A 12,877-nucleotide genomic window follows, 5' to 3' on the forward strand; every position below is an offset into this window, starting at 1 on the left:
TACAAATAAAGATTAGTTACTTTTAGGATCACTTACAGGGCCTGAAGCAGGTTTTACTAGCCGCTAAAATTTGTTTCCGGTTCAGGGCGCGACTATAGATCTGCACGCAGAAGATTCTTCCCTTAAAGTAGCGTTTGTCGCCATGTCGTGCTCCAAGCCTGATTGGATAGTTTGTTGCCAATCGGAATCGTCCGATACTCTTAACAACAAGTAACCTGGAATTAACCCAGAGTTTAGCAACTCCAGTCTTGAAGTCGTATGTAGCACCAACGTAATTCCATGCCCTGTAACGTATTTTTCTGCTGGTGACGACTACCGCCTTAGTAAATACGCCATCTCTGCGAACGAACCGCGCAAAAAGCGTGCGTGGTCCAATCATCCACAGGTGCACGCCCCATCCGGGACCTGCCCTGTAGTTGACTATGGGACCTTTTAGACCTTCGTGGTAAATCCACGTCAAAATGGAGATCGACGCCACCGTGTCGAGTTTTCCATTGTTATTTGGGATTTCAATGTAACTGTTACGGTTGCCAAGGAATTCAGTAGCTCCGTCTTTCCTTCCGTCTGGGCCCGGGGCGATTCTTACGCCAAAGCGTCTTCCAGTGGGGCATTTACGTGGGCTGATGTCACGAGCGCCATTGATTCTATCCAGTGGATAAACAGCCACCAATAGAGGAAGTTCTATAGAAAAAAATGAAAAGATGCCAATGTTACTTCTACGGGAAGAAATTTACAAATTTGGCCCAAAACTCTTAAAGAAATAATTCCCGCAGAAGATATTGCTTCTTATTTTTAACCAGAGTGTCTAAACTCCCCATCTAAAAACAAATAATGTTGACAGCGAAGAAAATGATCAAAGAGGTTGAAAACAACATGGAGGGGGTTGGGATGGGACAAAACGACCGCATGCTGAAGGTAACGCGTCAGTTATCCCTGTATTTTGTTGAGGTGTTAAGTTATTTTACTTCTAATAGCCATAGCTAAACCTTGCGGACAGCCTATGCTACCTTGACTTTATTCCTTGACATTTTTTTTTAAGACCATTACTTTCTTTAAGAATTTCAGACTTTTAAGAAGCCCTGCTCAGTGATAGGTGCAGTCAAGGAGGAATTGAAATATCTTTCTCTCACCTGGAGGTGGTCGAGTTGGTGTAGGTCGGGCTAAGATAAGTGAAAAAAAAAAAGATAAAAATGTTATTGATGAAAATCAAAAACCAAATTCAAATTCAATACTTTCAGAAATTATTAGCAAGGCAAACCTCTGAAACATTTCTTTTTGATTCTCCTAAGCTGTCTTCCGGTCAGTGCTCGATCGTAAATCTGAAGACAAGCGATCCGCCCTCGGAAGATCCTTCTGTCCCGGGGCTTCTTCCCTGATATTGCCGGGTAGTTGGTAGCCAACTGAATCTTCCCGATGTTTCTCTGTGATATCGGTATGGCGTCATTCCATAGAGTGGCCAGACCCGTGACGTAGTCATAAGTTGCAGCTATGTAATTCCAAGTCTTTGGTTTGATTCTCCGGCTTGTGACAACGCTGATGGTCTGCAGGGACCTCGGCACGAACTTCACCAGGAGAGTGCGAGGATTTTTCATCCACAGATGCACTCCCCATCCGCGAGGAAAATAGTGGAAGATTGGTCCGCTACCTTCGGGGTAGACCCACACAACGATGGTAAGGGAGTTCTTTGTATCCAGGCAACCCTTGTTTGGGAACAAGATGTAGCTGTTTGCGATGCCTTGAAGATAGTACGAACCCAATGGGAGACCGTCAGGTCCTGGAGCCGGTTTAACGTTGACAAGTCTAGCAGCTCTGTTGCGGTTGATACTTATGTCTCTTCCTCGAGTGACGCCATTAAGAGGGTATATAACTCTGGCAGCTGCCGATCCAGTTACTGCAATAGAGAAAACGTAGTAAAAAAAATTCGGATGCTTTTTCTCTTGTCTTATTAACCTAATGGTCACCTTATCAAAAATCACGTCTGTCTACTGTCTTTCATTCAATCAGGGTACTATTGGAGACCGCAAAGCTGGTTCCCGACGGGCTGAAGAACCCCTTTTCAGAATCTTTTACGCCTTCCTGTCCCTTAATATTTAACTTTTACGCGAAAGCTCAACTAAAAGAATGAGTGACAGAAATTGTGTTTGATGAAACTAAACAGTGACGAGGATATGAGGATGAAATTTGGGACGGCAATGATATAAATTCTCAAATTCCATCGCATAAAGTTATGGAATACCTGAACATGCTTTGACTCGCACAGCATTCAGCACCGCTGATAATGTCCTCAACGAAGCTGTAAACACATGGAGTCCATTTGTAGCGATCTGGTATAACTGTGTTTTGCCTGTCCTTCTACCAATAGCGACAACAAATACTTCAATTCCAATACGTTTTAAAACGCGTCCCGCCCGCTGTACACGGTCTACTGAGCGGGCACTTGCAAATACCACGAGCACACGCTTCCGTCCACATTGCCTTCTTCTTCTAAACAAGTACCTACGGGTATAGGAGAGAGCTTTTCCTATCCTGAGAGGACCTCTTTGTGGTCGAATCCTTCTTATGACTGAAAGCATGGAAGACGCCCTAAAGAAGCGGTTGAATCGGAACAAAGGCTTGGGTCTTGATGCGTATGTGACTATACCGACGCGGGTTTCTTGGGTTGAAATTCGCAGAGAGTAGAGAAGTCGCGCTATGTTCCGGGTAAGAAGTCGGAAAATTCCTCTGCCTGATCGACGCAAGGAGTAAGAGCTGTCTATAAGGAATCCTAGATCCATGTTTGCTCTGCAAGCTGCAAGAAAGAACATAATTTTAAAAATCATGTGTATATCTGTCATGCTGCGTGTAGGACAACTTAATTCCTAAAGAAAGCTTATACTATGGCTCTCCCTCTCCCTTGTTTTGAAATCTTCAATCCCCCTTTGTCGTAAACCTTGTTGAGAACGTGTCAGATTTCAAAAGGAAAAAGGGAAAAAGAACTTTTGTTACTAATGAAACTTTGGTTGCCCCACATTTAAAATTTTGAAACTAAGGGTAATCTTTGTTATGGTTCATATAATAATTGTGCGTTGCACAATTGGAGATCGTGGCTACTTCTTTGCGGGTGAAGTGGAACAATCAATTTAGCTCCAACGCTGAATTACCTAAATAATCTTTAAAACTTACCGTGACCTAGGTTTAAACTAATACTAAGATAATAAGAATAAGCCATCCTAGTCTACCAGAGATAAGTACAACAGTCGCATGATTCAGAAGTAGTGTTATGCAGGGGTTTCAAAAAGAAACTACTGAAACCCCTGGGGCAATGGCAAAATGCAAAACTGAATAGGATTATTTTCCTAAGATGACCAACTAGAATTGATTAAGGTTTCGAGTACTTACGTCTTGGCGGGCCCGGTTTGGTAGGTGTTGGTGTGGGTGTTGGAGTAGGTGTGAAAACTTCTGTAAACAGAAGAATGCATTTACAATTAATCAAACGCTATGAATACGTTACAATACCTACCTACCGATAGTTTACCCCTCAAAGCAAGAAACTGCTTAACGATCAAATATTCTATGGACTTCCTTTAAAATCATATGCTACTAAAGCCATACTCAAAGTAGCTGGAAGCAAGGTAGAAGTGTCGCCTTTATTCAATATCAAATTAGTTTAGTATAAGTATCACTTTTATACACAACTCTGAGCTCGTTATCCTTACTTGTCTTCAAACAAAGCCTCTTGGCCAATTGGATCTGTATTGGTCGCAGTGGTACGTCATAGATCTGCAAACATGTAATTCGTCCACGGAAATACCGTTTATCTCCAATCCGCGCACCCATTCTAGCAGGATAGTTTGTAGCCAGTCGAATCCTACCGATTCTTTTCCGGGCAACTTCTCTGTAATCGATATATAATCGGGCATATCTCGTCCGCTGATTATAAGTAGCAGTGACGAAATTCCAGGCCTTGGGCTTGATAAGGTTGGTTTGCACGGCAGCTGTAAACTTTCGTGCACGAGTCACGAAACGAACAAGTAACACTCGTCGACGCACCATCCACAAGTGGACGCCAAACCCATCCGGTTTGTAATTAAAGATCGGTCCTACGGGGCCATCCGGATTTATCCAAGCCAGAATAGAGATAGAATTCCGAGCGTCTAATCGGCCTTTGTTCGGGAACTCGATGTAACTGTCAGAGCGACCTTTGAACCTAAATGAGCCACCTGGCCTTCCGTCTGGTCCTACGCCAGGGCGCACATTTGCCATGCGCCCTGATGGGTTTTTACTTCTGCTGACGTCACGGGTGTTATATCGAACGTTTAAGGGATAGAAAGCCATGGCTGGAGGTAAAGCTAAAAGTAAGAGAAACAACAACAACAAAAATGATTTTGTGAGATGATCCAGGTTTCGCTGCCTTATAAGCGAGACAGTGGGTGAATTGAAGGTAAGACTCATCAGAAAATTAAATCATCAAGTATAAGTGAGGTGTACTAAAAAAATCAAGCATTACCTGTAGGTGGCTTTGTGGGTTTGGTTGGAGGACCTGTAAATAAGTGGAAAGTAGTAAGTGTCATAGAATGTAAGAAAAATGTTAAAATAGATGTAAAAAAACATCAGATTCTAACTTTATGAGCCAAAACCAATTGTTACTTGTTGAACTAAAGTTAAGCCTTTTGACACTATTTTCAAAGAGACAAACGAAAAAGTTTCTTAATATCGTTCCATCAGATATTTCATGGTTTTTTAAGGTGCAAAAGGAATAGTTGGTTCGTACCTGGAACTAACAATGCCGATATCTTCAACTTCGCAGTACAAAAAGGCTCTTTATCAAAGACCTCAGTACTAAAGCTCACCTGGTTTATTGCAAAGGTTCTTGACTTTTTTAATCTGAGGTCCAGTCAGTGCCTTAGAGTAAACTTGCATACAAGCTATGCGCCCTCGGAATGTTCCACCCATGTACGCGGTTGTCTTTGTCGCTAATCTAATGCGCTTGATATTCTGCGTTAGTACAGGTCTTGAATCCACCCATAGCGTAGCTATGCCTGTTCGCTGATTATACGTACAACCGACGTAATTCCAGCGGCGTGGGTAAAGACGCCGTTTAATCAAAGCCCGCGTAGGCCGCCCGTTCCTCCGTTTGAACTGGACATATAACGTGTCCGACCGGACCACCCAGAACCTTATCCCACGGAAGTATTCAAAAATAGGACCACGACCTATAGGAAATATCCAAGCGAGAAGTGTTATAGAGTCCTTAACATCCAGTTTTCCCGAGTTAGGGAAACGGATGTAGCTGTTGCGACGACCAAAGAATTCCGTTGACTCGCCAGGTTGGCCGTAAGGGCCTGGGGCGTATCTAATGTTGTAGCTTTTGCCTGGAATGTTTCTTCCTGGGCTGATATCACGTGCGCCAGTTTTGCTGTCCAGTGTGTAGACAGCAACGGGTTGAGGAAAGCCTGGTATGAAAAGAAACCAATGAGTAAACAGAACCCAAAAAACAGACATGCAAAGTCGGATCTTGATCGATACGGCTTTTCTACGGAACATCGAGAAGATCAAACAAATGTAATCACTACGCCCAATCGGCAAAAAGCGAGAATGCGCAGGCATTACATACACACGATGCGAATTTCACTTCCTAGACAACAGCGTATAGTGGAGAACAACAAATACTATCCCGAAGTACTTTTAACAATTAATTGAAAAGTGCTCTTTATCGAATACCATTAAGCAAGCAGAAAGGAAGGTACTGTATATGATGTGAAGCGAAGTCTGACAAATGGCCGGAACTCCGCGTTCGTGATAAATAATAATACTCATTTATTATCGCTCATCGATTTTCTTTGTAGACTTACTTGGTTTTCTTGATGGAGACGGGGTAGATGGTCGTATGGTCGGCCGCGTAGTTATTTGAGCTGGACAAGTAATAAAACACTGTTAATACTCTGAGTATAGTTTCAATATTTTCACAAAGTAGGAAAGTTTGATTATAATAATATTTCTGTAGAGAGAAAAAAAGAGAAATTTTGAAAATACCTCTGCACGCTTTCCTGACTATGCTTTTGACGATGCCATAAAGCGAATTAAAATTAACCATGTAAATATGACGAGAATCAGTGGCTATTGCCCTAAGCTCCTGGTTCCTCACTTGAGTGGTGACACCAACAGCGAACACTTCAATGCCAGCTCGATGTATCTGTAGACTTGGTATCTTCACACTATCATACGACGGCCCACTCATCACCGTTATCAGAACCCTCTTCCGTCGACTGCGTCTGAAAAGCGCTCCGACTGCGAGCTGTAAGGCCTTTCCTGTGCGTCTTGATCCTCGGGTATACCGCATCCTTCTAATAGCTCGGTTCAGCCGGCGTGGATTCGTGTACCAGTTGAGTCCGAACTGCATCCGAGCAGACGAACCGTATACGATGACTCCTACACGTGCTCGGCTCCGAGAAATCGAAAATGATCGGGAAACGAGTTCTACGAACTTTTTTATTCGCCTGAAGTTGTTATGTCCAACTCTTCCAGAGGCGTCCAAGACAAAGCCAACATCAATTGCTAGGTTGCAAGCTGGGGGAAATAAAAGCGCAAGTTTTGAAGTAAGAACAATTGATCGCAAACACAATCTACAGTGGTAGATATTAGTGTCGTAAAAATACGTTGATATGAAGAAAACCTTCACTGCAATTTAAGAATGTTCAAAACTTTTTTCTTTTAAAAGATGAACGACCGAGAAATGGGAATAGATTCGAGGTAAAGTGGAACAGCATTCATTTCCTATCCGATAATTGTTCAGGAGATGTCACAGTTGTACCAGGTAGAGGCAAATATATCGACTCCTGCTTTTTAAAAACAGGATATTGTATGACCAACCATCTCTGCCACAAAGATGAGCGATTTAACGACTTACCTGGAGGTGTCGTAGGCTTTTTTGCTAAAAAAAGGAGCAAAAGTAAGAAAAGAAAGTCAAAATAATTTAAAATATGGCTTATCTATACTTTAAAGCATGTTTCTTTCAAAAAATATATCGTCCCTTCTTTACAATGGTGTGACAAGAAGGAGTTATTTGTGAAGAAACTACCTTCCTAGTTCATTCCTCAATCCACAAAGGCAGTATTGTAAGCAAAATTGGACTTCCTATATTTGTTGATATGATCGAAGAACAATTTTTCAACCAGCTATATCGAACATCTTGATCGCTTACCACCAGGAAAAGCTTCAAAATGTCAAGGTAAGTAGCTTCATGCGCAACAGAATTCACTTCGAAAATATCGTTAAAGATTACAAAGGTTCATACATTTATTGCCCCTGATGCATGTTCTTGCCCCTTTACGCATGTAATTGCCCCTATAGACATATCATAGGCCCTTTAGGCATGTTATTGCCCCTGTATGCGTGTAATTGCCCCTGTAGACATATTACTGCCCCTAAAGGCATGTTTTGCCCCTGTATACATGTTAGAGCCTTCGTATGGATGTTATGGCCCCTGTATGCATACAGTGAGTAAAATACAATTAGATCACTTACGCGGCACATATGGTGTGCAAGCCTTGTTTTTAATTACACCAAGAACAGTGCTTAGTCTTCTGAACCCAGCCGTGAACACATGCAGTGGACTGGAAGCCATTTGTTGCAGCTGAAGCCTTCTAAACTTGTGACCAATCCCCAAAGAAAAGATTTCCACTCCTTTCCGTTTCAATCTCTCGGCGGGACCTATTACATTATCTTGCGAAATCCCGTCTGTCAAGATAACAAGAACTGGCTTTCTGCCTTTTGACCTTCCTCGCGGAAATAAGTACCTGGATGGGACAAAGACCAAAGAATTATCAGCATACATATTCTAAACATTTTTCTCCCTATTATATAGACTTAGCCAAGCCTAAAAGCGGTGCTTGCATTTTTTTTCCCGCACGTCTCAAGGGCACAACGCCTTGCCCCGGCCAGGACTAGAACCCGGGTCTTCCGACTCGAAGCCCACTGCTCTGATCACTGGACTACTGAACAAAGCCGTGGCGTTGGCGTGCCCGCGGTACAGTTGACCACGCATGTTAAAAGTGGCACCGTGTACGGTGGTACGGTCGTACATCCAAATTTTTTCCGCTTGATGGGTTGCTACTCTTTTGTATAATTATGGGGCTACGCTCTGCTAGCTCCGCTAATAAAACGATACAGGTTAGGAAAATTTCTTTACAGGATCAAGGCCTTTCGTCGTTCGTTGACCATTTTCTTTTTTCTCACGAATTCTGCGTTTGATTAAGTACACCTTTATAAGGAAAAATTAATTCCTGGTTGCTGTATATTACTTGGTTTAAACTAATTTGTCAAGTTTCCCGCTACATCTGAAGCTAAATCTTGGTTTCTTTGGCATGAAGCGGCTAAGAGTTCTAGATGTGGTTGCTATTACAGCGGCACCGTTAAGTAAAGCGAGCGGATGTCAGCAATTTGCATTATGACCGCTCATGCTCCTTAACAACCGTTTCTTCCTTTCAGAGCCGCCATGTTTTCGTTTTGATCACGAGTGTAATTCGTTTAGTTTTCTCATTTATGAAATCCTCCGGTCTTCCGCTTATCGGACTGGGCGGTTATCTCAAGAATAAAGACGTTTGGGAGCAGTCGCGATCGTACTCGAAAATAACACGTCCCGTTCGTTAGGTGTGCATAATCATGTACTCTATCTTGAGAGGAATGAGGATCTGTGAGAGGCGAGTATCTTGCCGCAGAGCACAACACAGTGATCGCAGTAATGGGCAAGCAGAGTTTAAGGTGATAACTTTTAGACTAAATCGTCGAGAATCTTAAAAATAAGTCGATGCATACAGAAGCATCGTTAAGAATAAATATCCTTCAGAGATCTATACATTACTTGTACTCAACAGCTTCACACACGTACCTTGAAACGTATGCAAGGGCTCTTCCCAGCTTTGTTCCTCCATATGGATATCTCACACGATCAACTGCCTTGATAACGCTTGGCAGGGTGTAATATCGGTTAAAACGGAATATTGGGTGTGGCAGAGTGGAGAACACTACCATACCCACCCGGGTCTGGCCCGCAGAGATTGGGAAGAAACTGATGAGAGTCTTGATAAAATCGAGAATGTGTATGAAATTTCCTTTGCCTCGGTTCTCTATGCTTCCAGAACCGTCCACCAGGAACCCAAGATCGACTTTCAAGCGACATACTAGAAAGAAAAGAAAGTGGTTTGAAAACGCGCTGTCCCACTCAAGGCCAAATGATGAGAACCCTTTGCGATTTGGGCATCTTGATCACTTTTAATCGTTAATAAGCCAGAGAGATGAGAGGTCAATTGCTTACCTGGTGGTTTTGTTGGTGTTGGCTTTTTAATTGGAATAGTCGGCGATGGGGTCACAACTTTAAAGAACAAACAAACAGATTAACATTAGCGAAAAGACACTAACGACAATAATAATATATCAAAAAGGCCTGTCGGAAGATGAGTTGTGAACGAGTAACATTCCCCTGAGATCTAACCCAATGACCGTATATTTTTCGAGTCATTATGCACCGGTCTAACAAAGCAAACTGATGTTAAACGTGCTGGTCCACTGAAGGCCAAATGACGAGATCATTAACGATCTGGGAAATATAACGCATCCAATGCCTCAAGCATTCAGATTGGAGTCCAAGTACGATCCACTGTTTAGACGCTTCTAAACTTCCAAACTGGGTACGTTTTCAAACGTTCAGCTTGACAAATTTTTAACCCTAATGGATTAGGCCCATGAATAATAATCATTAGCATAGCATTTTTGTTCATACTTGTGCGTACAACGGTGCTTCCTAGCTCTCGGGTGTTCACATTTATCCTTATATGATAAAATGTATTCTTGCAATGCGCCATGTACCAAAGGGTTTTTGATGAGTTTGTATTAAATAGTGCTATCGCTAAAAATGTTCTTATTCTCTGTTCTTTTAAACCCAAGAAATCATTAATGAAATTTGCCTGTTTTCGTTGTTGTGGCTGATTATTTTCATAACCTAAATCACAACATAGTAAAGGACTTAAAAATCGTTGCTTTTCAAAATTAAAACATCCTTAATTTTTCCCCAGAGTATGATTGTTTCTCGTTTAAAAGATTACAAACTAACAACGTTAGTTAAGCTTTTACACCTACCTGTACGGAAACACTGCTTCTTTTTACTTCGAATCTGTGCAGCACTCATAGCATAGTTATACATCTGTACGCAGGCAATTCTCCCGCGGAACTTGCGTCGATCACCAGGTTTACTTCCGATCACTATGGGATAGTTAGTAGCAAGGCCAAGACGGAATCTACCAATCTTGCGTTGGATGATGGGAAGACTATCTAGCCAAAGGGTGGCCAGACCTGTTCGTCGATCGTACGACACAGCAATGTAGTTCCACTGGCGTGATTTTATCCTCTTGTACACGGCTGTCACAGATTTGCCTGAGCGAGGTACAAACCGAGCGAAAAGTCTGAATTGACTTATGATCCACACGTGAACACCCCAGCCTTTTGGATTAAAATGTAACAATGGTCCACTGCTCTCTGGATACACCCACATGATAATAGTCAGTGAGAACCTAGTGTCCAGGCAGCCGTTATTAGGGATCAAAACATAACTGTTTCTTCTTCCTCTGAAGGAAAGGGCTCCTTGTGGATGGTTGTCAGGGCCACGTGCGTAGTAAACGCCTACAAATGTGGCGGGTGGGTTGACGTATCCACTGATGTCACGGTTCTTGGAGGCGCTGTTGAGCTGATAAACTGCAACCGCTCCTCGACGAATAACTAGAAATTGAATTTTACACGCATAAGCAAGGAAAGAGATAAAAAGAGATTTCTGTACAAATAACTGCATGGAACATTTAAAGTTTTCTTTGTCGCTGTATCTCAACTGTTCCGAGAAAAAGTGATTTGGTTACCATTTTAAAAGGCTAGGAAATATGTCTTTCCAATAATTTCGGTATACGAGTCCCAAGAAAGTTAATGTAATTAAAATTATATGAAACATTTCGACTTTAAAGGTATTTTCCTTTTTTTTAAGGGGAATAAGAGTCAATTACGTTTTTTCAAACCAATGCAATTTCATTTCTTTTAAAAGAAAACTTACCGGGAGAGTAACAAATCCTGTCCTTCAGTGTTCTTACAATGGAAAAAAGCTGTGTATACCCAACTACAAATACATGCTTGGTGTCAGTTGTAACTCGTACTAGACTTGTCCTTCTGATGCTGCCAATACCAATCGTGAATATCTCCACACCAGCGCCCTTAAGAGCTTCGGCTGGTTTCTTCACCCTGTCAATCCATTGCCCACTGGTAAGAACAATAAGAACTCTTCGTCTTCCACAACGAGGTTTACCTCTAAACAGATTTAATCTGGTATAGGTTAACGCTCGGCCAAGTCTTGCTCTGCCTCCAAGTGCCCGAATTCCACGAATTGCATTGTAACTTCGCTGCCGATTGTATGCTGCAGCGAAGCCGATGATTCTTCTTGGACGAGAAGCATACGTTACTACTCCAATACGTGCAGCTCTACTTGAGATAGTAAATCGACGAACAGCTTCTCGTACAAACTGAGCAATTTGCCGGATGTTTCGTCCCACGCGACTGGTAGCGTCGATCAAGAAACCGAGATCAACACGAGCTGTGCAAACTGTGAAAGGAAAGCAATATCATTTTACTAATTAAGATTGCGGTGTGGTGGGATTTGGTATTAACGTTCGATCGATGCCAAATTCAGGTCGTGGGGAGATGCTGCTTAGGGTTGGAAAATACGATTGATGTCGAGAATTGAACAATTTATCAGACGTCTTACCTTTCCCTATCAGTCGAAATTAACCAGTAACTTACGCTTACAACATCTCTCCATCATTCAGCAAATGAGCGATCACTATTTATTTAGTGGAATAACAAAGTATCCTCTCAACTAATTCACAAGGACGTACATGGTACATGGAGGGAAGAATTTCTTATCAGTTCCAGAAAAGGCTTTTCAAACCGACTTTATTAGTGCCAGTTTAGTCAACATCAAGACAGGTGTTAGTATCGTAGAATTAGGTCCAGGATATGAAAACCATATGATGTGACGGATTTGTGACTTACCTCTTGGAGCAGGAGTAGGCGTAGGTGTCGGGGTTGGGATTGTGATGATCACTGAGAAAAAGGGCAAAAGTAAAACAATACTTATTACTTCGATTGAGTCTTCACAGAGAGCAAGTGGGAATCAATGGTAAAGCAAGAAGACTGCCTGAAGCCAGGAACTTGAAAAGGAAAACTCAGATAACTCGCGAAATCAAATAGAGATGCATTACCTTTCCTGAAGCATCTCTTCTTTGTCTCCTCGATCTGCTTCCTATTTAGTGCCACACTGTACAACTGAAGACAAAACAGTCGACCACGGAAGTATTCCCCGCTGCCTTTCTGTCCACCGAGTCTGATTGCCTTCCTAGTATCCAACTGAACTTTACCAATTGTTCGTCTAACAACTGGTTTGGAATTCACCCAAATGGTCAACATTTGACTTCGCTCGTCAAATGTTACAGCTATGTAGCTCCAAGCCTTGTAATTGATAATTCTTCCTCCTGTCTGTACCGTGATTGTCGTCCTTCTTGTTCTTCGGACAATTATCACTTGGAGTACTCTGGGACTGATCATGCGCAGCTGGAAGCCTCTGCGGTTTGGATTGTAGTTTAGTATGATTCCCCGTCGTCCCTCGTGATAAACCCAAATACAGACAGTGATGGAGTATCTAGCGTCTAGTTTCCCTGTGTTAGGAATCTCCACGTAGCTATTTGATCTTCCATAAAATTGTGTAGAACCATCCCGTCTGCCATCAGGGCCTTGTTTATATGTTATACCGTAAAATCTGGCGGATGGGTTTCGATTACGACTGAGATCTCGTCCGCGCCTAATGTAG

At 42.3% G+C, this 12,877-nt stretch overlaps 1 protein-coding gene across 2 annotated transcripts in view; it reads right to left on the reverse strand.

Moving 5' to 3' along the window:
* The window catches only part of LOC113680054 (uncharacterized), a 57,732-nt gene extending 44,867 nt beyond the window's left edge, over positions 1 to 12,865 (reverse strand). For both annotated transcript variants that reach the window (XM_089189870.1, XM_089189869.1), the window contains exons 1-18: positions 12,273 to 12,865; positions 12,064 to 12,114; positions 11,072 to 11,614; positions 10,114 to 10,749; positions 9,293 to 9,349; positions 8,867 to 9,158; positions 7,504 to 7,775; positions 6,887 to 6,910; positions 6,013 to 6,546; positions 5,832 to 5,891; positions 4,830 to 5,432; positions 4,487 to 4,519; positions 3,696 to 4,328; positions 3,379 to 3,438; positions 2,237 to 2,788; positions 1,259 to 1,891; positions 1,131 to 1,160; positions 37 to 681 (exon numbers count right to left, since the gene is read on the reverse strand). In XM_089189870.1, the coding sequence (XP_089045996.1) occupies positions 37 to 681; positions 1,131 to 1,160; positions 1,259 to 1,891; positions 2,237 to 2,788; positions 3,379 to 3,438; positions 3,696 to 4,328; positions 4,487 to 4,519; positions 4,830 to 5,432; positions 5,832 to 5,891; positions 6,013 to 6,546; positions 6,887 to 6,910; positions 7,504 to 7,775; positions 8,867 to 9,158; positions 9,293 to 9,349; positions 10,114 to 10,749; positions 11,072 to 11,614; positions 12,064 to 12,114; positions 12,273 to 12,615 (6,001 nt within the window). In that variant the 5' untranslated portion in view covers positions 12,616 to 12,865. The remainder of the gene's footprint in view (positions 1 to 36; positions 682 to 1,130; positions 1,161 to 1,258; positions 1,892 to 2,236; positions 2,789 to 3,378; positions 3,439 to 3,695; positions 4,329 to 4,486; positions 4,520 to 4,829; positions 5,433 to 5,831; positions 5,892 to 6,012; positions 6,547 to 6,886; positions 6,911 to 7,503; positions 7,776 to 8,866; positions 9,159 to 9,292; positions 9,350 to 10,113; positions 10,750 to 11,071; positions 11,615 to 12,063; positions 12,115 to 12,272) is intronic.
* Between the last annotated feature and the right edge of the window lie 12 nt (positions 12,866 to 12,877).

The sequence above is a fragment of the Pocillopora damicornis genome, chromosome 12 (genome assembly GCF_964200805.1).
Source record: "Pocillopora damicornis chromosome 12, jaPocDami1.2, whole genome shotgun sequence".
In the NCBI taxonomy this organism is placed as follows: Eukaryota; Metazoa; Cnidaria; class Anthozoa; order Scleractinia; family Pocilloporidae; genus Pocillopora; species Pocillopora damicornis.